At 60.5% G+C, this 22,729-nt stretch overlaps 4 protein-coding genes and 2 non-coding genes across 6 annotated transcripts; all 6 read right to left on the bottom strand.

Annotated features, from left to right (window-relative positions):
- Positions 1 to 537: 537 nt before the first annotated feature.
- EHS24_007609 (uncharacterized protein) lies at positions 538 to 3,046 on the bottom strand (the record flags this gene model as incomplete). Its single annotated transcript, XM_028622959.1, has 7 exons — positions 538 to 708; positions 765 to 923; positions 997 to 1,155; positions 1,193 to 2,214; positions 2,287 to 2,474; positions 2,549 to 2,675; positions 2,746 to 3,046. The coding sequence occupies 7 exons, from the start codon at positions 3,044 to 3,046 to the stop codon at positions 538 to 540; spliced, it is 2,127 nt and encodes a 708-aa protein (XP_028476852.1).
- Positions 3,047 to 3,981: 935 nt separating this feature from the next.
- GLT1 (glutamate synthase [NADH]) lies at positions 3,982 to 11,004 on the bottom strand (the record flags this gene model as incomplete). Its single annotated transcript, XM_028622958.1, has 6 exons — positions 3,982 to 4,299; positions 4,355 to 4,688; positions 4,735 to 4,825; positions 5,097 to 10,279; positions 10,440 to 10,845; positions 10,902 to 11,004. 6 exons carry the CDS (start codon positions 11,002 to 11,004, stop codon positions 3,982 to 3,984), a joined length of 6,435 nt encoding a protein of 2,144 aa, XP_028476851.1.
- Positions 11,005 to 13,731: 2,727 nt separating this feature from the next.
- EHS24_007607 (uncharacterized protein) lies at positions 13,732 to 15,312 on the bottom strand (the record flags this gene model as incomplete). Its single annotated transcript, XM_028622957.1, has 4 exons — positions 13,732 to 13,930; positions 14,015 to 14,598; positions 14,636 to 14,971; positions 15,040 to 15,312. 4 exons carry the CDS (start codon positions 15,310 to 15,312, stop codon positions 13,732 to 13,734), a joined length of 1,392 nt encoding a protein of 463 aa, XP_028476850.1.
- Positions 15,313 to 17,168: 1,856 nt separating this feature from the next.
- On the bottom strand, positions 17,169 to 19,682 carry EHS24_007606 (uncharacterized protein; the record flags this gene model as incomplete). Its single annotated transcript, XM_028622956.1, has 2 exons — positions 17,169 to 17,800; positions 17,843 to 19,682. The coding sequence occupies 2 exons, from the start codon at positions 19,680 to 19,682 to the stop codon at positions 17,169 to 17,171; spliced, it is 2,472 nt and encodes an 823-aa protein (XP_028476849.1).
- Positions 19,683 to 21,319: 1,637 nt separating this feature from the next.
- On the bottom strand, positions 21,320 to 21,416 carry EHS24_007605. The gene has a single exon. It is a non-coding gene; the product is annotated as a tRNA-Ser (tRNA).
- A 398-nt stretch (positions 21,417 to 21,814) lies between these two features.
- EHS24_007604 lies at positions 21,815 to 21,893 on the bottom strand. The gene has a single exon. It is a non-coding gene; the product is annotated as a tRNA-Asp (tRNA).
- Between the last annotated feature and the right edge of the window lie 836 nt (positions 21,894 to 22,729).

Genomic DNA, 22,729 nt, shown 5'->3' with positions numbered 1-22,729 from the left:
CTATATACCCCACAATCTCGTAGTTTGAATCTTGTGTTGAGAAGAAGGGTGAAGAAGGGCACCGGCGGAAACGAGTGCGGCTAAAGACCCTTCTCCCCTGGTACACCCCAAGTGCATCCCAGTGGTCGTCGAGAAGGAATGCCCGAACTGTATCTCGACCAAGCTTTCCTAGTTCAGTCTGTCCGACCGAGGTCATCTGTGGCAATGCCAGACTACAACTTCCATTATACACAAAATGAATCATACCGGTCAGCCCAAGCCTGAAGACACGCAACTCGTTTTTTGGATGGCGTGATGTAATTCTCGACCCGATCGTATCGCAACCATTAACCATGGGCCAAGGGCACCCGGGAAAGATAATGAGATAATATGTGTTCAGGGAAGGGTAGACTGGGGGGGGGGGTTCCAAGGTGTAATGTAATGGAGACGAGGACACGCGGGTATGGAGTCGACGACTGGCAGCTTCCGAGTCCTGGAGTGCGCTCAGGAGATGGGCACGCATACCGCGATGAAGGTAAGCCATGTATGGACAAAGGCTCAGTAAATGCAGGAATCGTACAAAATGGGCCCACCTTGGCAAACAAAGCAAACATCGCCACCGCCAATGACAATCGCGTTCACCGTCCACGTCACAGGACAGTCCTCCTCCTCTTCCTCTTCGTCGTCGATGGGGCCGTGCGAAGACTTGTGGACAGCGCTCTGCGAGGACTTTGTACATGCACTGTCAGTCGAAAAGATTGTTGTTGAGCTAATGCCATACCTACCTGCGACGGCTTCTTGTCGTAAGGCTTGGCCTTCTTGGGGTCCTTGTCGACGGTGCCGGCTGGCTGGCTGCTGCCCCTGGGCTTTGACGCAGCGGCCGCGGCCATCGCCATCTCGGCCATCTCGGCCTTCCTCCAGGCGTGGAGTTTGTTGTAAAGAACCTGGTGACAAGCTTCTGAAAGTCGATACCCCCGGCCTTGAACTGCGCCTCGAGATCGTCCATGGGCGATCGACGATCAGCTCTGCAACGCCCTCGATTTTGAGCGGGTCGTTGACGAGGGTGACCGACGACGATGGCAGCTGTCCGAGCAGCTGGTCGAGGGCGCGGCGCGTGCGCTTGGTGCGCGCAAAGAAGGCCCAGTGTGATTGCAGGAATTGGCGCAGAGCCACGTGCTACAAGTCAGCGAAGGGTCACGAAACCTCAACTCACTGGCAACACGACCTGTAGAAGCGGAAAGACAGGGTCGTCAAATCCACCAAACAGAATGTAGCAAAGGCGCAGCAACGCCATATCCGCCTCGCGAGGTGACGTGCGCAGCTGGCGCTGGTCACTGTCGAGAAGACGCGTCAGGGTGAGCCTCTCGAAGTCGCTGACGATGTCGTGGAAGTGAGGCGCCACGGTGGCGTTGTCCTTCTCCCGGGTTTCAGCGTACACGAGGCCGAAGACCTGGTACACATAGAGGTTCCAGGTCGCGAGGTCCAGAGTGATAGCGGAAAAGCAGTCCTCAACTCCATGCTGTCGAGCAAGGGTTGCGGCGACCGCCTTCACTGCGCTGAGCTTGGGGTCCGTGGAGTGGGTTTTCGCTCCTACTGTACCCAACCTCGCGAGGCCGAGGTGACTGGGGAGGAGGTCGGCCAGAAACCATTGTGAATGGCCGACAGCCGCTCCGCTGCCACCACGAGTGTACCGCACGGATGGGAACCACTTTGCGGTGGGGGTATGTGTCTTGGCGAACCGGTATGACTGGGCAATGCAGACCAGCGCGCGCAATCCACCGAGCGAGCGGAAGTCGTGGCCGTCCAGCACCGGCGAGTTGAACAACCAAACGAGCTGACTTTTCGAGAGATGCGTAAGAAGCATCAGCTCGGAGAGGGCCACAACAGCCGACCCAGAGTCCTTCACGAAGGGGAGTGGGGTGGACGCAAGGACAACGGGTGTGCCGGGCTGGCGGAAGGCGCGCGTGGACTTTTGGTAGTTCATGACCAGCGCGCGCAGAGTCGGCTGGTGGGGGTCCAGCTCACCAAAGCGCACACGGAGAAGGACGGGCAGGGTGCACTTCTCGTCGGGGACGCGGTGGACGAGGGTGGCCATCGTCGCATGGTTGATGCCCATGAGGTTCCTGAAGTCGTCCACGATGTTGTCGTATTCCATGATGTCGCCGAGAAGGAAGTATGAGTCGGCGTCATTGTTGAAAGGGCTTGAATTAAACACGAAGAACGGGTTGGGCATGTCTGGACCAAAGTCAAGGCCAGAAGGTTCGGGGAAGGGGAGGAGAAGGATAGCGACTTAATGAAAGAATGGACTTACGGCGAAGGTACCGCTGGGAATTGGGTACGCCTCCCTTGCCGCCCTCACCTTCGCGGGAAGATGGCCGTCCTCGCCGCCGGGGTATCGTGCGGCGGTGAGGTAGGCGATGACTCTGTTTTGCTGAAGGGGCAACAAAGCAGAGAATCGCGGGAGGTGCTCGAGGTATGACCTCCACGCCCAGACACTCGCAAGAGGAGGGAGCGCCCCCCAAGCGCCACCGGGGACCGGCTTGGCCGCCTCGTAGACGTGACGAATCACCTCGACGGTAACGTCAATCGCCTTCTCCTGGATTCAATGGCACGTTTGGCGGCGGCCGGCTCATATGAACCCCAGTCGGTGAGGTTGACGTTGAGAGCTCCCGGGCGGTCGATGCCGTTGACCGCGGCTATGATTGTCAGCAACTATTCTGTGAGGAATAACGTACCGATGTGAGTGCTCTCAATCACACAGCTAACGGGCTGTGGCATGTTGGACATGGCGGTCGAGCCAAACGACGTGACCCAGCCGGCTCTCAAAGGCATCGGGGCCAAAAGTTGCCTCGACCTGTCGCACGAGATGGTTCATACCGGGGCTGTTGGTGTGCGCCAGGTCTCGTGCGTGTCCGTTTATAGAGCGGCCGTCGTAAGGGCCAATGGCTTGGTCGGGGTCAAACTCCTCCTTGACTCGTCGCTCGTATATGCAGTCTACACGTTTACCGCGTGTAAACGGTAGCTTGGCGTAGTAGCTCTCGTTCAGGAAGCCACCCGTGTGAGCCATCTTGAGGTATGCCTCGCGAACTGGTGTGTATGCGTGTTTTACGAAAATCGCAAACGGCGATGCCATACCACTGCCAGCCGCGCAGCACGTCGCGGTGCTTGTCGGATACCTTGGAGGTGTCGATCATCGTTAGAAAAACGTCACGAAACGAACCACGGTATCGGCGTGTTTTACGCAATCGTGAGTGCTCATCCAAGTCAAATTGGCCGGTCGAAACGCTGGCCAGATGACGTTTTGCCACCTCGACGACGCCTGCTACCTGAGCATGAGTTAGTGCCAATGAGGCTGAGGGACCTACCGTCTCCAGTTCATCTCTACTCAGGAACCTAAGAGCATCGATGAGGATTTTATCGTTGGGACCCGGGCGCCACATTCGTTGGTGCAGTCGTCGTCGACGTGCTGCTCACATGCGGGAGGCATTTGGTCGTATGTATGCCTCATTGAGGAAGCCTCGGAAAGGCGATGACCCATGTATAGAGAGTTATGGAGTGGTGGGATGAGAATATGACAAAAGTACAATGTCAAGAGTTAGGAGATGACTCAAGTCGCGTGTGTATGTACTGGTGTGGCGACGGAACCAAACAATTGAAAAAACAACGATTCTGCATTCTCGGCCAAACGGGAAACGGGAAACGCGCGAAACCCACTTTTTACAACGACTATGTTTGTCTGTCTGTCTCTCTCTCTCTCTCTTCTTCTAAAGCCAAGCTCTGTGCGTACCGGTGCCAATTAGGGGAGCAGTCCGGCCGCAGGCGGCACTCTCGATGCGCATGAGTGAGAGTGGGGCGCCTGCGCGCGATCCGAAATGCGAGTGCACGCGCGGGGTGTGTATCATCCTTTGCCCTGCCGTTGGTCGCACTCGCTTTTTGTTTTGCTTCGCCTTGCCTTGCCTCGCCTTGCTTCTCTTGTCGCTTTCGACGCCCTCAGTCGGGAGTCTAGGCGGCGACCTCGACGGTGACGACGTCGCTCGACTCGGTCTCGGTCTCGGTCTCGGTCTCGGCGTCCGAGCCCGACGACGAGCCGGCCGACTTGACGGTGACGCTGAACTCGTCGTCGACCTTCTTGGTGATGGGCGGGGCCTGCCACGAGCGCAGGGGGATGCCACCCTGGAACGCGAGGCGCGTGGAGCCCATGAGGTGCGCGTCCACCTCCTCGGCGGCCTGGCGACCTTCCTTGATACCCCAGACAATGAGCGACTGGCCGCGGCGGCAGTCGCCCGCGGCGAACACGCCCGGAACGTTGGTGGTGTACTTCTGTGGCAGGTGTCAGCGACAGTACAAGACCACCTGGGGGGGTGTGGGTACTCACGCCAGCCGGGGTCTGGATGTTGGTGCGAGGGTCCTGCTTGATGCCCATGGCGTCGATGAGCTCCTTCTGGGGACCGAGGAAGCCCAAGGCAAGAAGAATCAGGTCGGCGGGGTAGAACTTCTCCGAGCCCTTGACCTCCTCCATCTTCCACTGGCCGTTGATCTGCTCCCACTCGACGCGCACAGTGTTGACGCCCTTGAGCTTGCCGTTCTCGACGACAAAGTTCTTGGTCGAAATGCAGTACTCGCGGGGGTCCTTCTGGGTGTAGGCCATGACCTCCTGGTGGCCGTAGTCGGCCTTCTTGACACGGGCAAACTGGGGCCAGGGGTTGGAGCTGGAGGTGTTAGCCGACTTGCAAGCCAAGAGTGAGCTAAACTTACTCGGCACGGGTGACGGGAGGCTCGGGAAGGAGCTCAAAGTTGGTGACCGACTTGGCGCCGTGGCGCATCGAGGTACCGATACAGTCGTTACCTGTGTCCTGTCAGCATGATTCTGGAGCACGGCTAGAATGGCTTGGTCGCTGGGGGTGGGGGAGAGACGCGGGTAATAGTTCCAGGAACGGTGGACGGTTGATTAGGATATTTCCGAAATTTACCCGGAATTTTTCCTTATCGACGGAACCACTTCACTTCCTCCATCATTCAACATCTCCGAACACCTCCCAACGTCTCCCAGCATCTCCCAACACCTCCCAACCTCTCCCAAAGGCGCCAGAAGCATCAGAAGAGCTCGCCAGACCCACCGGTATCTCCGCCACCAATAACGATGACGTCCTTGCCCTTGGCGCTAAGGTAACGGCCGTCCTCGAGGTTGGAGTCGAGGAGGGACTTTGTGTTGGCCTGGAGGAACTCCATGGCGAAATGGATACCGTCTGCGTCGCGGTCGGGGAGCTTGAGGTCGCGGGGCCACGTAGCGCCCGTAGCGACGACGACGGCGTCGTTGGCGGCCTTGATCTCGGCCGCGTCGACGTTGACACCGACGTGGGCGCCCGTGACAAACTTGACACCTTCGTCGGCCATGAGCTGCGTGCGGCGGTCGACGATGGCCTTGTCCAGCTTCATGTTGGGGATACCGTACATCAACAAGCCACCGATCCTGTCATTGCGGTCGTAGACGGTCACAGTGTGGCCGGCGCGGTTGAGCTGGTCGGCGGCGGCGAGGCCGGCGGGTCCCGAGCCGATGATGGCGACGGTCTTGCCGGTGCGCACCTTTGGCGGGCGGGGCACCATCCAGCCCTGGTCCCATGCGCGGTCGATGATGGCGGCCTCGACCGACTTGATGCCCACTGGCATCTCGTTGATGCCGGCCACACAGGCCGACTCGCAAGGCGCGGGGCAGACACGGCCGGTGAACTCGGGGAAGTTGTTGGTCATCATGAGACGGTTCCACGCGTCCTGCCACTTGTCCTCAAAGACGAGCGTGTTAAACTTGGGGATGACGTTGGCAATGGGGCAGCCAGTGTCCGACTGGCAGAAGGGGATACCGCAGTCCATGCAGCGGGCCGTCTGCTGCTTGAGCTCGTACTTTGACAGACGGTTCGAAATCTCCTTCCAGTCCTTGACACGCTTGCGCGGGGGGCGGTACGCCTCGTTGAGACGCTTGTACTTCATAAAGCCGCGGAGCTTGTCAAACTTGGTAGCCTTGAGCTTGGCGGCCTCCTCGTCGAGCATGGCGTCCTCCATGTCCAGGACGGTGGCGTCGCCGTTGAGCTTAGGCGAAGGGGGAGCGGTCATGATGGGGCGAGGGGTCGAGATGGTGAGCGCCGAGGTGGAGCGGGGCAGGCTCGAGTCAAAGCCCGTGGCCACAAGGTCGACCTGCGACGCAGTCTGCGAGGGGATGAGGTCGATGACGCTCTGCTTCTTCTTGGCCTCGGCGGCGGCCGCGGCCTGCTCGGCAAGCACGCGCTTGTAGTCGAGGGGCATGACACGGACGAACATGGGCAGGAAGTGGTGGAAGTTGCGCAGGACGCGGTCGGCAATCTCCGAGCCAGTGTAGTGGCGGTGCTCCTCGATGAGCGAGCGGAGCTCGGCAATCTCCTGGGGGTTCTCGACCTTGCCCAGCTCGACAGTGCCCATGTTGCACTTGGGCGCAAACGAGTGGGCCATGTCGAGGACGTAGGCGACACCGCCCGACATGCCCGCGGCAAAGTTGCGGCCGGTGAGGCCGAGCACGACGACGCGGCCACCGGTCATGTACTCGCATCCGTGGTCACCGGTACCCTCGACGACGAGGGTGGCGCCCGAGTTGCGGACGGCGAAACGCTCGGCTGCGACACCGCGGACAAAGGCCTGGCCCGACGTGGCGCCAAAGAAGCACACGTTGCCGATGATAATGTTCTCCTCGGCCTTGAACGTCGACTTCTTGGGAGGGTAGACGATGAGACGGCCGCCCGACAGGCCCTTGCCGACGTAGTCGTTGGCGTCGCCCTCGAGCTCGATGGTGACACCGGGCGCCAGGAAGGCGCCGAGCGACTGGCCAGCCGAACCCTTCATGTTGATGCGGATGGTGTCGCGAGGAAGACCGGCCTCTCCGTAACGCTTGGAAACGTGGTACGAAAGAGTGGTGCCGAGGGCACGGTCCGTGTTGACGACGTCGCAGTCAATCTCGACGGGGAGACCCTTGGTGAGCGCCGGCTCGGCCTCGTCGATAAACTTGTTGTCGAGACGGACGTAGAGCTTGTGGTCCTGGGGACGGACGCGGTACGTGGCCACACCGGAACGGAGGAGGTGGGCGGGCTTGAGGATGCAAGAGAGGTCCAGGTGCTGGGTCTTGGGGGTGCGGAGGGTCTCGTCAACCACGAGCAGGTCTGCACGACCGATCATCTCGTTGATGGTACGGATACCGAGCTTGGCCATGACGGCACGCAGCTCCTCAATGATATAGTAGAAGAAGTTGATGACCTGCTCGGGCTGGCCGGCAAACTTGGCACGCAGGGCCGGGTCCTGGGTGGCGATACCGACGGGGCAAGTGTTCTTGTGGCACGCCTTCATCATGATACAGCCCATGGCGATGAGAGGGGTGGTGGCGAAACCCCACTCCTCGGCACCGAGGAGGGTAGCAATGGCAATGTCGCGACCGGTACGGATCTGGCCGTCGGTCTGGACAGTGACACGGCCACGGAGGTCGTTGAGCACGAGCGTCTGGTGGGTCTCGGCAAGACCAAGCTCCCAGGGGAGACCGGCGTACTTGATCGACGTCCACTTGGCGGCACCAGTACCACCGTCGTGGCCCGAGATGGTGATGTGGTCGGCCTTGGCCTTGGCGACACCCGAGGCGACGATACCGACACCGACCTCGGAGACGAGCTTGACCGACACGCGGGCGCGCGGGTTGGACGACTTGAGGTCGTAGATGAGCTGCTTCAAGTCCTCGATTGAGTAAATGTCGTGGTGAGGAGGAGGCGACACGAGGGTGACACCGGGAGTCGAGTGACGGGTGCGACCGATCGAGTTGGAGACCTTGTGGCCGGGCAGCTCACCGCCCTCTCCGGGCTTGGCGCCCTGGGCCATCTTGATCTGGAGCTCGTCCGAGTCGGCGAGGTAGTTGGAGGTGACACCGAAACGGCCCGAGGCGACCTGCTTGATGGCCGAGCGGCGCGAGTCCCAGACGGGGAGCAGCTCCATGGCGTGGGTGTAGCCGTGGCCCTCGGTCTGGTGGCCGGGGCCCGGGATGGGGATGGAGCGCTCGGCGTCCTCGCCACCTTCACCAGTGTTCGACTTGCCGCCGAGACGGTTCATGGCGACGGCGAGGGTCGTGTGCGACTCCATCGAGATGGAGCCGTACGACATGGCACCGGTGACGCACCGGCGCACAATCTCGTTCCAGGGCTCGACCTGGTCAATGGGGACCGGGGTGGCCTTGGAAAAGTCAAAGTCGAGCATACCACGGAGCGTGGCGCGCTTGGTCGACTCGCGCGAGTTCTTGGCGTACGTGTCGTAGGCCTTTTGGTTCTTGGTGCGGACAGCGTCCTGGAGCGAGGCAATGGAGACGGGGTCGTTGATGCGCATCTCCGAGCCCTGGCGGTAGTGGTACTCGCCCGACTCGGGGAGACCGGGGATACGGACGGTCGAGCGGGACGGCCATGCGCGCTCGTGGAACTCGAACGCGTCCATGGCGAGCAGCTCGTAGGTGGCGCCCTGGACACGCGAGGCCGTGCCGATAAAGCACTCCTTGATGACCTCCTCGTGGATGCCGAGAGCCTCAAAGAGCTGGGCACCCTTGTACGAGGCAAGGGTCGAGACACCCATCTTGGACAGGACCTTGAGGATACCTTCCTCGTTGGCCTTGCGGTAGTTGCCAATAAGCTCCTCGGCCGACTGGCCGTCCTTGGCCATGCCCTCGCGCTCAATCTTGTAGATCATCTCCATGACGAGCCAGGGGCAGATGGCATCGGCACCGTAGCCAAAGAGGACACACATGTGGTGGACCTCGCGGGCCTCGGCGGTCTCGACCATGATGGCCACGTCGGAACGCTTCTTCTGCGAGACGAGGTAGTGGTGGACACCACCGGTAGCGAGGAGGGTGGAGAGAGCCACACGGTCGGGGCCGGTGGCGCGGTCCGAGAGGATGACAATCTTGTAGCCCTCGTTGACGGCGGCCAGGGCCTCGGAGCGGACACGCTCGACGCAGGCGCGGAAGCCGGGCAGGCCCTCGCTCTTGTCAAAGGTAATGTCAATGACGGTCGACGACCAGTCGGCATAGGCCTCCTTGAAGTTGCGGATGGCGTTCATCTCCTGGATGGTGAGGATGGGCGACTTGAGGTGGAGACGGTGGCACTGCTTGGCGGTGATCTCGAGGAGGTTGCCCTCGGGACCGACCATGGTCTCGAGCGACATGACAATAGACTCGCGGATAGGGTCGATGGGGGGGTTGGTGACCTGCGCAAAGAGCTGGCGGAAGTAGTCGTAGACGGTGCGGGGAGTGCCCGAGACGCACGCGAGCGCGGCATCGTTACCCATCGAGCCGAGGGCCTCGTGGCCGTCCTGGACCATGGGGACCATGAGCATCGAGAGCTGCTCGAGGGTAAAGCCAAAGGCCATGAGGCGGGGGTCCTGGGCGACCGGGACCGGGTCGAGCTTGACCTCAATGTCGTTGTGGCGGGCGACGCGGCGGACGACCTCGGGAAGACGCATGGTCTGGCTGTCCATCCACGAAGCAAAGGGCTGGCGGCGGGCAGTGTTGAGCTTGAGCTCGCGGTCGTCGACGATACGGCCCTCCTTGGTGTCGACAAGCAGCATACGGCCGGGCTTGAGACGGCCCTTCTGAATGATACGCTCGGGCTCAATGGTAATGGTGCCGACCTCGGAGGCGCACACCATAATGTCGTCCGAGGTGACGACGTAGCGGCAGGGACGGAGACCGTTGCGGTCGAGGTTGGCACCGCAGAAACGGCCGTCCGAGAAGGTGAAGAGGGCGGGGCCGTCCCATGGCTCCATGAGGCAGCCGGCCCACTGGTAAAAGGCCTTCTTCTCGGGCTCCATGAGGTCATTGTTCTGCCATGCCTCGGGGACCATCATCATGACGGCCTCGGGCAAGGTGAGGACGCCGTTGACGGTCAGGAGCTCGAGGACGTTGTCAAACGCCGCCGAGTCGGAACCGCCAGTCTCGACAATGGGGTAGAGGGCCTGGAGGTCCTCGCCAAAGCGCTCCGACTTGAGGTGACCCTCACGGGCACGCATCCAGTTCTTGTTACCCATGACGGTGTTGATTTCACCGTTGTGGGCGGCCCAGCGCATGGGCTGAGCGCGGTCCCACGAGGGGAACGTGTTGGTCGAGAAACGCGAGTGCACAAGGGCAAAGTGCGACGCATAGAGGGCGTGGTTCAGGTCATGGTAGTAGTTGTAGACCTGGACGGGGGAGAGCTGGCCCTTGTAGATGATGTTGCTCGGCGTGAGCGAGCAAATGTAAAAGCCCTGCTTGAGGCCACTGTCGACCAGTCAGCGCGAGTGCTTTACGGAACATGGAGACCAGGGGGGAGACTAAGGGCTAGATAGGCGCCACAACTGCGCACGCCGGCCCAGAACGGTGTGGGGGTGGGTGGGCCGGGGTCACATCTACCCCCACGTCTCTCCGCTCCGACACTTACATCCTGTGGGTAGCGCTCTTGCGGAGGACGTAGAGCTGGCGCTGGAACTGGCGCTCGTCAAACTCGCCGTGGGCGGACACGTCGCCCGAGCCATAGTGGGCGGCGAGGACTACAAAGGGCTGCATGATACGGGGCTCGCGGCTCTTGGAGGCCGGGCCGAGGATCGAGTTGTCGGTGGGGACCAGACGCCAGCCGAGGGTACGCAGGCCGAGCTCGGCGGCGACCTCCTCAAAGGCCTTTTGCTGCGACTCGTACTCGACCTTTGAGAAGAAGAGGTTGCCGACGGCATAGTGGCCCTCTTCGGGGAGCTGGGCGGCGAACGAGTGGGGGCACTCGCGCAGGAAGAACTCGTGCGGGATACCGGTCATGACACCGGCACCGTCACCATCGCGGGCGTCTGCACCGGCTACGATGGGGTGTCAGCGGTCGGCCATGGCCCCGGGACGGTTCAATGCCACTCACTGGCGCCGCGATGGGTCATGTTGCAGAGGATGCTGCGGGCATCGCTCACAATCTTGTGGTTGCCATTACCCTTGATATGACAGATGAACCCGACACCACACATTCTGCGGTGGCACGGGTGGACTGTTAAGGCTGGGGACACGGTGTGAGTAAAGGGTTTCTTGTGCGAGAGAGGGAGAACAAGGCTGCTGCTCACTTTGAAGTGGCGAGGGGAAAGCGGCAACGAGGAGGCGATAGCGCCTGCGTGGTGTGGGAATACGCCTCTACGAGAGGGGTGAGTGAGAAGGGGGTTGTAGCTACAAGGTGTGGGGCAGTCTATGCCCTGTGTAGAGGTATGAAGCAGCTGTCGAGCCCTTTGTGAGTGTAGGTGAAGCGGAGGGGATGTGAGAAGGGAGAATGGAAGAGAGAGATGCGGGGCGTAGGTGGGTTCATTCTGTCTGTCTCTTTTTTCGGGCCTGGGTAGGGGAGAATGATACCCGCTTGGGTGGGTGTGCCACCGTGCCATCCCACCGTGCCCATCCTGTTCCGCCCAACCGGACATGTCTTGGATCCCGCCAGACAGCGAGAGAGCGTGTGTGACGCGGGGTATTACCCCCCCGTCTGACCACTCATAGCACGCGAATAGCAACATGAAAGGTCCACCAATCAGCAGCAGAGATAGCTTATCGCAAACGCATGTGGGTGTGGAGGACCCGCAGAGTTCCCCACGGAGAGTGAGGCACAGGCAGGGCAAAAAGCGGAAGATCCCGGGGGGGTGCGATGGGCGATGGGTTGGTGTCTCGTTTAGCCGGTACAACGCAGCTCCACAAGACACATCTCCTAAACAGATGCATGCGTGGATGGGAGGGGATGGGATGCGTCCATATATGCGCACAACACATTCCTTGCCTCATGGTCGGGAATTGTGCCATCTAGAAGTCTGTGTCTGTGGTTATCAGCGCATCGCACCCCCCGGTATCTCTATCAGCTGCACACGTTTGCTCGCCACCCCACCCAAAACAGACCCTGCACATCCAAAACCCTTTCTCCCGTTGTCCAGGGCCCCCAGATCGGCCATCATAGGCCACACCATATCCATCAGCATATCATGGCCCGTCGTCGTCACCGTCTGGTGTGTCTGCTGTGTCGTGTCCTGTGTCTCCTACCTGACAGGCTGCCCAGGTTACCCAGTCCGGTCTCGTCCGGCTGTCAGACACCACACAGACGCATATGATTGGCAACCGCTCGGGTGCAAGCAACAGCACTCACCCGTAAGCGGCGCCAAAAAGGCCCATGTGTCCTAGTATAGGCTTTTGATCGCAAAAGTCTCCGGATCGCAGGCCAGCTCGCACCGGACAGCACCACCGAGCGCAGGGTGGTCGGTGGGCTTGCAACGAGGATCGAACAGTCAGTCCATGGTACCATGGTCTCTGGGTACAACAGCGGTTGGCTGCGGCGCGGCACAGTACGACCCCCCACTGGCCACTGGCCACTGGCGCACATACGGCCCCCGCAAGCGACCGGCACAGAAACTAGCTAGGGCTGAGGCTAAAGCAAGATCCAAGAGAAGACCAAGTAAATGCCTATGGGTCTCTGGGCTTGATTTTCCCGGGTGCATCTCATCTCTGCATCTCTGCATCTCTGCATCTCTGCCAGCGGGATCCTCATGCTGGTTGTGGTCTGAACGTATCCCCCCGAACAACATGTGGCCCCACGTACACGTGCTGTTCGGGCAACCCAGCATGGTAATCTCGGTTGCACGCTCACGCTCACGACGATGCGCGCAGATGGAGCACAGTTGTTGTTGACCCAAAGTACCAGAGTGCCGCCGGTTACCCATCACCCGCGGTATGTGACGGGCCTGACTGGCCTTTGCCGGTGGAGCCGGATGTGCTTGTGTGTCAGATCACCCCCACTCTCGGTCTCGGTACATCGCATCTGCGACATGTGCGTCACATCTCCGCCGACACGGCAGCACTGGCGCACTGGCCAGAATGTGATCACCAAATGTCGGTCAAATGACCCCCTTTAGGTTGTGTGGTGTAGCGTTTGCCACGAATCTTGCACGCCTCTATCTCTCCATCTCCGTGGCCCGTGGGCACTGCCACTTCCTATCGCATTTCCCGATTCGCAGCTCCGTGAGCTCCGTGAGCTTCTCCGCCCTGTCCGCGCAGCCAACCCCGTTAGCCCATTGCTACGGCCCCTGTGCAGGTTTTCTGCGGCGTTGCCTCACTCGCTCACTCGGTAGCCAGCCAGCCGTGGCATCGGCTTGGACGCAGGCAGGACGCTCGAGCCCACTCGTCCGTCCAGTCGGACTGGGGGCGTTCGTCGTGTTGAAATCATGCACCTGCCACTGGCCATGGGTCGCCGGACGGCGGGCCGTCCCCCGATCTCGCGACCCCGACGTCCGCTCCAGCGGCCAGCGGCCAGCGGACGAGGTTTAACCCTTGAAGCGTTTCACCTCTCGCAAAACATCAAAAACATCAGGAAAGCGCCGTGGTGATGGACTTTGTGTCCCAGGAACATGCTCATAGCATCTCTCATCAACGGCCTTTGGCCGTGGTTATACGCCGCCGCAGCATGAGGTGGGGGTGGAGGAAAGTGGTTGATAAATGACATATGTTACTCCTACAGCCATCAGTGCTGCGCATATGCATGCACTCAGGCGTCACCCACTATCCCATGGCCAAACCAAACCCATTAGACAGGCCGTAAAAAGGGAAACAAAACGAGCGTTGGCCCAGTTGAAGGCAGCGTGGCCTGCCTTGTCCTTGTCCCCGTCCATGCGCTGGCGCGTTGTTATTAATCGTTAATGTATCTCTATCACTATCGTCCCATGGTGTATAGTACGTCACAGCGAGAGGTTGGACTCGACCAGCGTGTCCTCGTCGCGGATCTCCTGGGCATCGGCCGTGTCTACACGCCGCGCGCCCTCAAAGTCGATCAGCGACAGCGTTCCCGCGGGGGTCATGCAGATGTGCCGAAGGTCGACGTCCCCGTGCACGACCCGCACCGCGTGGAGTGTGCAGTAGAGTTTGCGGATGCCGGTGCTGCGACAGGTCAGGCCAGTGTACAGTGTGCCGGCTCCCCGGCTCCCCGGCTCCCCCGAGGAGCTGAAGGTCAAGGACACGCACCGGAGATGGCTAGGCAGAGACGGCCAGGTGTATCCCAGATCGGCAAGGCTGGGGCCGGCGTCGTCGACGAGCATGACGAGGTAAGTCGCAAACGACGCCGCCGTGGGCGACAGGTCGCCCAGGGCGTTGCCGACCCAGAGACCGCGGAACCGGGGCGTGACGACCAGACCAGCTAGCTCGCCATCGAGAAGGCGCGCCTCCTCGTACACGCGGGACGCAGCTTGGTGAGCAGCCTCGGGGGCCAGACGCTGTGGAGGTGCCTCGCCTGTCGGCTCGTAGTCGCGATGAAGCGCCATGTCGAACGCCGGCTGGGCGACCTTGGCGACGACGCGCGCGGACGCAGCAGCGCGGTTGGTACCTCCTGTCAAGGACGCGGCGTAGCCGTCGTACGTTCGTCCCGAGTGTAACCAGCGAGTGAGCGTGACCTTGAGCGGGGGTTCATCGTCCGGTAGCATGGCACCATTGACGACAGGCGCACGCGGCAGAACCGCGGGCCCGAGGTCCATTCCTTCGACAGCGAGTTCCAGAGCAGATCGACGTCCAACAAGGCAGTCCAACGTCTTGGAGACATGAGGGCCACGTATCTGTGTGTGTCAGCGGACAAGCACAGACAGGACTCACGGTCGCAGGCAGACGCGGCAGGGCAATGGGTTCTGCGCGACGCTGGATGCCAGGTACCGAGTGGAGCTTGTGCCAAGCTTGCCGCAGCCCCGGTGCAAATAGCGACAGTGGCGGCTTGCTACCACACGCCGCCGCTATCAGGCCGGTGGGAAGCGACATTGTCATGGTGTCGCCAACGCCCGGAAACGGTTGGTGCAGTTGGACAGGCCGTCCGGTACGAGGGACCCGGTCGGACACCTCGACGACGTTTGGTGCCACAAGCTTGAAGAGGAGCGCGTTGCCGAGGTTACCATACCAGAGCGTGTCACTGGCGTTTGCGTGGAGCTCGCGCACGATCTGCAACTGTGAGCACCAGAGAAGACTTGCCGATATGCCAGAGTAAGACATGGTCACTGCAGACGCACCTGGTGCAGATGCAGCTCAACCTCGCGGGCCACGTCTTCTGTCAGGGAGCCTATCGTCTGCAAGGAGGAGTAGCTCGGGGTGCGGTTGATCCAGGAGATGGTGCATGGCGCAACTCGCACAAGGTCGTAGATCTCGTTGGCAAGGGACGTCGATGCAGGCTTCAAGTCGAAACAGGCGGCGGTACGAGCCGAGTCGTTAAGGGAACCGACGACAAGACCAAAGTCGGTCGAGCCGAAGGGAGACGGGTCGGCGTGGATCCACGCATTTGACATGGCGAGCGGAGGGGGCCCTTCCGTGTCGGAAGAATTGGGGCTCGCCCAGGTATGCATTGGCGAATCCCACTATAAACTCGCTCTCGAGCGCGCGCTCGTCCTCTTCTAGGTGCGACAGTGTGCGGTGCCCCGACTGTGACATCAAGGTGTAAGTTGAAGCAAGCGCGCTGAGAACAGTCAGTGTTCTCGGAGGGCACGTCCGAGGCGTCCGAGGCGCCGCCGGCACGCTGTCCACGGGCTGAAGGACATTGAACAGGGCGGACAAACATTGCGAGAGGAGTAGCGGGTTGTACCGGAACGAGACGGCCGCAAGGTCAGCCTTTGGGGGGTTTATTCTGTCAAACAGCAGCTGCATCGCCGCCGCGTGGAACGAGTTGGGATCATCGCCTGTGGACGGGGCCGACCGCGATTTGGCAGTCGTGGCGGCCGAGAACCGCTGGATGTGGTCGTACTGCGCGTGACATGGAGGGATCGCATGCAGGACGCCACGGCGACCTAGGGCAATTGGGAATGAATGAATGCGGGAGCGCAGAACGGTGGGCTGCACTGCTGGAAAGATGTGACCGAGGGCAGTGATATGGTCGGCACTGGACATGTAAGTAAGCCATCACAAACGGCTCAACACGAACAAATCAGTGCGTGGTGCAGCTGTCGATGCCGTGCGCACGACGCCCCGGTGTGACTGCAGGAAAGACTGTGCAGACGCACGCTTTGCCCCAAAGGACAGCGACGGGGCGATGGCCATGGTGATGCCAGTGGACAATGCGACGACAAAGTGGCTACTGCGGGTGGTAAACAGAGTGACGTACAGCGAGATCAAGTGAGTGGACGCAGCTATCACGTGACTTTGGCCCCGCCCATATCCCCATGTGGATCAGTTATGTTATTCAATCCCCCTCCTTTTACTTTCCCACCGTCTTCGCTGCTGTGACAGAAATGTAACGCGGCGCGTCGGCGCGTAGACACTCTCCCATACCGCGTCCCCGTCGCGTCCCAAGGAAGCAACAGAATGCAATGCGATGCGTGCGTGCGTGCGTGCGTGCGCTCGTGCGGGTCGTGTGCCACTGTCGTCGTGGCTTCGAGTTACCCGGTCCGCGGCTGTGGCTGCGCGCCGCCGCTGCGTCTGTTCCTGTTTTTTGTTGTTCTGCGCGGATGTGTGGCGTTCGTACGTTCGTACGTTCGTGTGTCGGCCGCGCTCGACCGTGGCCCTGTGGGCACTGTGGATGATATATGTGCGAGCTGCCAACCAACTCAACCCACACTCCCACGCGCACCCACTCCGCGTGCTGCCGCCAGACGAAATAAACCATGAACTAGTGACATACATCGCCCAAATTGGCACTATAGAGGATAATTGACGTTGGTCTTGGTCGTTGGTCTGCCGCACCGCCGGAGCGTGGGTCGGGGTCGGAATGGGATGGGATGGAATATGAGACGTTGATATAGGGAGAACGCGATATAATGAAAAGAATAATAGGAAAGCAAGGGGGGAGGAAGGACGGTGTGTGGCGTTGGGGCATGAAAAAAATAAGGCGGGGGCGGAACACTTATAAAGGTTTGAGATGGATGTAGAGAGATGGTGAAGAGGAGATGATGGGAAGAGATGATGGTCGTTGACGCACCGCACGGCAGCAGCCAGGGCAGGGGGAGCACAGGCCGGCAAAGGCGAGAGAGAGGGAGAGAGCGTCGGAGTAGAGAGTTTGGGTCCGAGGGAGAGCCCTAGACCCGAGAAAACGAGAAGACCCGGGAAACACAAGAATTAAATTGTCGACATGACGACGGGTTGACGTGTTGACTGTTGACTGCTGACAGTTGACGGTTGACGGTTGACGGTTGACGGTGTCCCGCGCCGACGCCTAGATGTCCTCGGCAAGACTGTCCAGCACGTCAAACATGACGATGCGGGAGCTCATGAGGTTGTGCCCTTCCTCCTGGACGACGATGAGCTCGGCGTCCATCGCGCGCTCCATCCACCGCATGCTCTTTTCAGACACGCGGTCGTCGTCGGCGCCGTACCAGATCTTGCACGGGTGGCGGATATCGGTGTAGCTGAATCCCCACGGCTTGGCGTCGCGTCCAAGGACCACGGACAGGAGGTCGGCCGTGGTGCCCGACAGGCTTTCGGCGTGGGACGCCTGCAGCAGCGCTTGCGGAAAGCCCGGCGACGACGAGACAGAGGTGACGGTCGACGACGCGGTGCCGGACCCAGACCACTGCGAGGGCAAGTGGACATAGTCGTTGCCGAGGGTGCCGAACCCGTCGGGCCCGTTGTCGGCTGTGCGGCTCTCCGGGCGGTTGTCCTGTGCAAACGACGTCCGGGAACGCGATCCGTCCGAGTCGAGACTCGTCGAGCTCATCATGGCCTCGGGCTTGCCGCGCACGGGCTTGATGGTCGGCGCCTTGCCCAAAAAGTACGATTCGAGGCGCCACTCGGCCGCGAGCGCCGACTTGATGACCGTGTTGGGCACCCACTTGAGCCACTTGTAGCCTGGGGGTTTTTGTCAGCTGGTTTGCGGGAATTCAAACTCACCCTCTGGGTCTCCTCCGACCCATGGTGCAAGGAGGTGGATCTTGCCGTGGACGCGCGATTCCATCTTGAGCACTGTGGCAAGCGCATATGGCGCGCCGGCACTGTGTGCGATAATCTGGAAACGCTCGACACCGAGCTCGTCGAGGACATGGCGCACCACATCGGCCCAGTCAAGCAGACCACGCTGGTTCTGGGGTACCTGGCCCGTCTTTCCCAGACCCCAGCGGTCGATGCAGATGAGACGGAGACCCAGCGCGCGCGCGAGGTCATCGTACAGCGCGACGAGGTAGCGGACACAGCCGAGGCCGAGGAACACGACCACGGGCCGGCCGTCGGGCTTGCCCAGGTCGGCGAACGAGACCTGCAACGGCCGTTCGGGATAGGGACGCGGAATGAGGATGATCCGGTTGAGCTGGGCTGACCGAAGGTACAGAGCCATGGCATGCGCCTCGTCGTCTGGGGGCAACGGTGACGCGCTCTTGGGGCGCACAATCGAGGTGGTCGAGCGATTACGTGCCATCTGCTCTGGGTCGGGACTCGCCGCCGTGACGCGGTCGCGATCACGCTCGCCCCGATAGTACTTTGAGCGCGGCGACTGGTCCGGCGTAGGCGACGACAACATGCTGCGTGCCTGTGGCGCGAAGGCTGTCGCGCTGGGCGTCGGCGTGGCTGTCGGAGGAGGAGTGGGCGCCGGGGCCAGCTGCTGCACAGGGGTGACGGGCGCGTTGGCCGGTGTGGACGATTTGGGAGTGAGGTGGTCGTACGCTGCCTGTGCCAGCCGGATTTCGCGCACCACAGAGTCTGTATCGCTCGCATCGGTCAATGTCCCATGGCTGCTGGGTTCGCGACGATGGGACGGCGACGACGAGGACGCTTTGGTCTTGGTATTCTTTTGTGGACTGGGTGGCGAAACCGCCGGTGCGCGGGTCGGCGACGTCGATAGGGGCGAGGACCGGGTTTTGATACTTGCTCTCCTCTCGCGGGCCGCCGCCAGCAGAATATCGGGGTGCGACGCGAGTTCGGCGCGCGCACGGTCCTTGACTCCTTCCTCTGCGAGCGCGACGGCGGTGGAATGCCGCTTGACAATGTCGTGGATCGAAGGGACGGCGCCTGGAAACACCTTTGTCCCGGGTTTGGGAGGGATGATGGGCAGAGGTCGGGGACGGTCCCGGGTTGCAGGCATCATGGTGGTATTATGGCGCGCCGAGACGTTGACGCCGCTGCTGCTACCGTTGCTTGCGCTCGAGCTGAGACTGGCCCCAGAGCTGGCGCCGGCGGGAGGAGTGGTGAAGGAGCGGGACGCGGGACGTGGCCGCGGTGGCGGGCGGAGACCAGATTCTGGTGTCAGGCCTTGCCTCCTCCTCCGCCGCTCTTCGGGGTCAATGTCCGCTGCCGACTGTCGGCGCGTCACCGACGCGGTCGTCGGCGAGAGCTCGGATGAGGCGCCCATGGCAGCGACGGTGAGGGGGCGAGAGGGTCCCGGGTTGTCGACGACGAGTGTTGAAGTAGGAGACGTGCCCTCTTCGTCTGTCGGGTCGAGCAGACTGGCCTCGCCATACACGGACGAGCGTGATTTCACCCACTGCCAAGTACGCTCAATGCTGCGCACACGGCGCGTGGGTCGTCGTGAAGCGCCTGGTGGACCTAGGCTTTCAAACGCAGCAAGATGAGACTCCATGTCGGTGGAGGACAGGGCATCCACGCCGCTTGCGCTCGAGCCTGCTACCGACGGAGGCCCCGGCGGCAATGTCGTATCGTTCGACAACGGCGGGGTGCGCGGCGGGGTCGACATGCTGGCTCGGTACGCCTGCCGCCGCGGCGGCGGCAGCGACTTGGACATGGGGTGGCCACCGTTGTGGGAGCGATAGAGACGAAGCGGGTCGTGGTGGCTCTGAATTTGTGTATCTGGAGGCACGGCGTCTGGGGAAAGGCGCGAGCAGCAGAACGCGCTCTGTCTCTGTCTGTGTCTCTCGCTCGTTCGCACGCGCTTGACAACGGCGACGGTGCGTCTGGGGGGAGGACAAGAGGTGGTGTCGGGGTGCCGGGCTGGGTGCCGAGTGGGTGTGGATTGCGTGAGGGTGGTGAGTGAGGTGGATGGGCAACGACAAGAGAGAGACGAGTGGTGAGGAGGAGCGAGCCGTCGACGCCGCTGAGAGCGCCGCCGCGCCGCAAAGGGAGGAGAGGGGAGACGAGAGCCCGACTGGTGCCTTGTTTGGCGGGAGGACGACGGGGGCTCTTGTCTCACAACACTTGTATGTCCTTCGTCCTTGCAGCAGGCGTGGCATACGCGTGACATGTGTGTGTGTGAGACTGGGTGTCTGGCCTTGCACAGCGGCCAAGAACGCGTGCATGCCACTGATACGGCTCTGTGTGCTATCTATATCGGCGTGTGTCACAGCCAACTTTTGCCTGCCAGCGAGTGTGCTCTCTTTTTTCGCGCGAGTGTGACCCTGAGAACGACCACCGCCGAGGGGAATCCGTGCCCGTCCACCTGTGTTTTGGATTTGTTGTTGCTCTCTGGATCTCTGACCATACGTCACCCACAGCCCGCTAGTGCGCACGCTTTGCATAGTGGCATGTGTGTACCAGCAAAAGGCCTCGAAGATTTGTCTGTGCACATCGATGTGTAACAGTGCATAGGAGTGTCTTGGTGGGGGGCGGGGCACAAATCTCTGCCGCCGGTGCTATAGGCAGCGTGACCTGTGGTGCTAGCGGCCAGCCCTGCCATCGTTCATTCCTTGGGACCGGCGTTGGCTCGTTGGCATTGGATGATTGACCTTTGGCTGGGGTCTGTAGAAATTCCATCACAACGACGGCCAGCTTGCGCAGCAGCGACCCAGGCTGTTCAAGAAGCTCAGGCTGAGGGAAAGTGAAGCACAGTGTGGCCTTTGTTGACAGAATCCCAAGCTTGCATCCGTGCATGGCCATACGCCTCACCGAACACACCCGTGACCCTCCAGCCAAAGCACCATCGAATGCCGCAGGCACAATGCTCAGCTTGACCTACAGATGCACGCACTGGTGCATGCTCTAGTGACTGCAAACCTTGTGTAACGATGCAGAGAGGAGGACAGTGCACAACGCCGCCAACGACGCACCCTTTGCTTGCACCCTTCAATATGTCAGCCACGAGGGTGAGCACCCAGTGTGGCGGCGTCAGTCCACTCTGGGCAATACGCAAAGGTGACTCCCGCTCGCCGCACGCTACCAGGGGCCGCCGGCCATGGCCACAGGCCACAGGCTCACGCATGAAGCAGACCTGGGAAGAACGAACAAAGTGCCACCGACGGGTGGTGAAAAATCGTGGTCGCGGGACGATCACCTGTTCATGTCCAATTATCTCAACCCACCATCCGCCGTTACCTCGCCTACAGCACATGCACATCGGATCTCCAGCTTGCGCACACGTTGAAGAACCTTTCAGCATCCAAAAGAGACATGCAGCTGCGTCTCTGCGGCCCCAGAAAAAGAGAGAATCACTGGTGACAGGATTTGAACCTGCGCGCCTCTCGGCATTTGATAGATGAATAGAGTCCATTCAAGTCAAACTCGTTAACCACTCCGACACACCAGTCTTCGTTTCTCCTCTTTCTGAAGCAGTAGACGAAGTTTGGAGAGGTGGAGCAGGTGTTGATGGCCGAGAGAACTTGCCGATTTCGAGCGGACATTTTTCCTGCCACTGAAAAGTGCCACACAAGTGTCCACCGCCTTCTACGGGGCTGCGGTGCGCTTACGGACACGTCTGCCGTATACACGTACACCCAAGGCAGAGCACATGTGCATATGCAGAGCAACACCGAGAAAAACAGACAGCTGTCAAGTGGGACACTCGGCGATTTTCATACCTCCAACTTTTTGAACTTTGGGCCGTCGATTTTTTTTTCCCAACCAACCATCCATCTTTTCGCCGTCCTTTCCAACCGTCCAGCAACTCCAAAAAGCAGACACTTCTCAGAGGAAGAGCTGTAGGAGCTTCCTGACGGAGAATCGAACTCCGATCTCCCGCGAGCTGAATGACAAGCGAGCATACTAACCGTTATACGATCAAGAACTGGATGTCAGTTACTTTGGCCTTCTCATCGCGATCGTTTGCCCCTCGATTTCTTTGTTTCTTCGCTTCGTGGGGCCTTGGATGGACTTCAGGCAAAGACTAGAGATACCCAGGTATCTGTTTATGGGTTGTACAAGACTTTGGAAATGCTTGGGGCCGTTGTTGATGGACAGGAACATTGTTCGAACAGTCGGACCGACCGGCCACGCGAACATACAACGCGGTGGCTTACTCCAGCATTCTCGGCCCTGTCACCCACTTGCAGGCGGCACATTTGCAGTCCATTTACTCCTGGAGATGGTAAATGAAGATGCGGAGAGGGTGTTACGGCGAGCTCTACATCTCGTTGCCAGAGACTCCCAGTGTCGGGCATGCCGTTGTTGACCTAGGTTGTATGGAGACATAGACAATGTGTGGGCGGCACCGAGGGTGTAGTCTTGGGAGAACGTCCGCCATGTGGAGAATGGAGATGATACGATACATCCACGAGACAATGATGGTATTGATACAATGGGTCTTTGTGTATACCTCTCTGGCTCGTATACGCAGCACATGAGGGACCCAGGTAGACATGAGGACGATTGATGCGATTTCCGTCGGAACTGTAGTGAGTGCTGTTATAATCCTCTCACAACCTGTGGTACTTGCGCTCAAGGGGCAGAACAGCCGTCGATGCAAGCGAGGAAGATTATGGCCAGGAGGTGGCGATGTATGAGAATTCCCATGTTTGGCCGTTGACTCCCGGGTGCTTGGTAAGAGTGCTCTCAAGAGAGCACTAGCGTTGTGGTTGTCCTCTGTCGACGGAACAGTTCCGTGGATCCGTGTAGAGCCGGCTC

Source organism: Apiotrichum porosum (assembly GCF_003942205.1).
Source record: "Apiotrichum porosum strain DSM 27194 chromosome Unknown scaffold_5, whole genome shotgun sequence".
Taxonomy (NCBI): domain Eukaryota; kingdom Fungi; phylum Basidiomycota; class Tremellomycetes; order Trichosporonales; family Trichosporonaceae; genus Apiotrichum; species Apiotrichum porosum.
The sequence above is the reverse complement of the archived record's forward strand: the minus strand, read 5'-3'. Positions and strand labels throughout refer to the sequence as shown.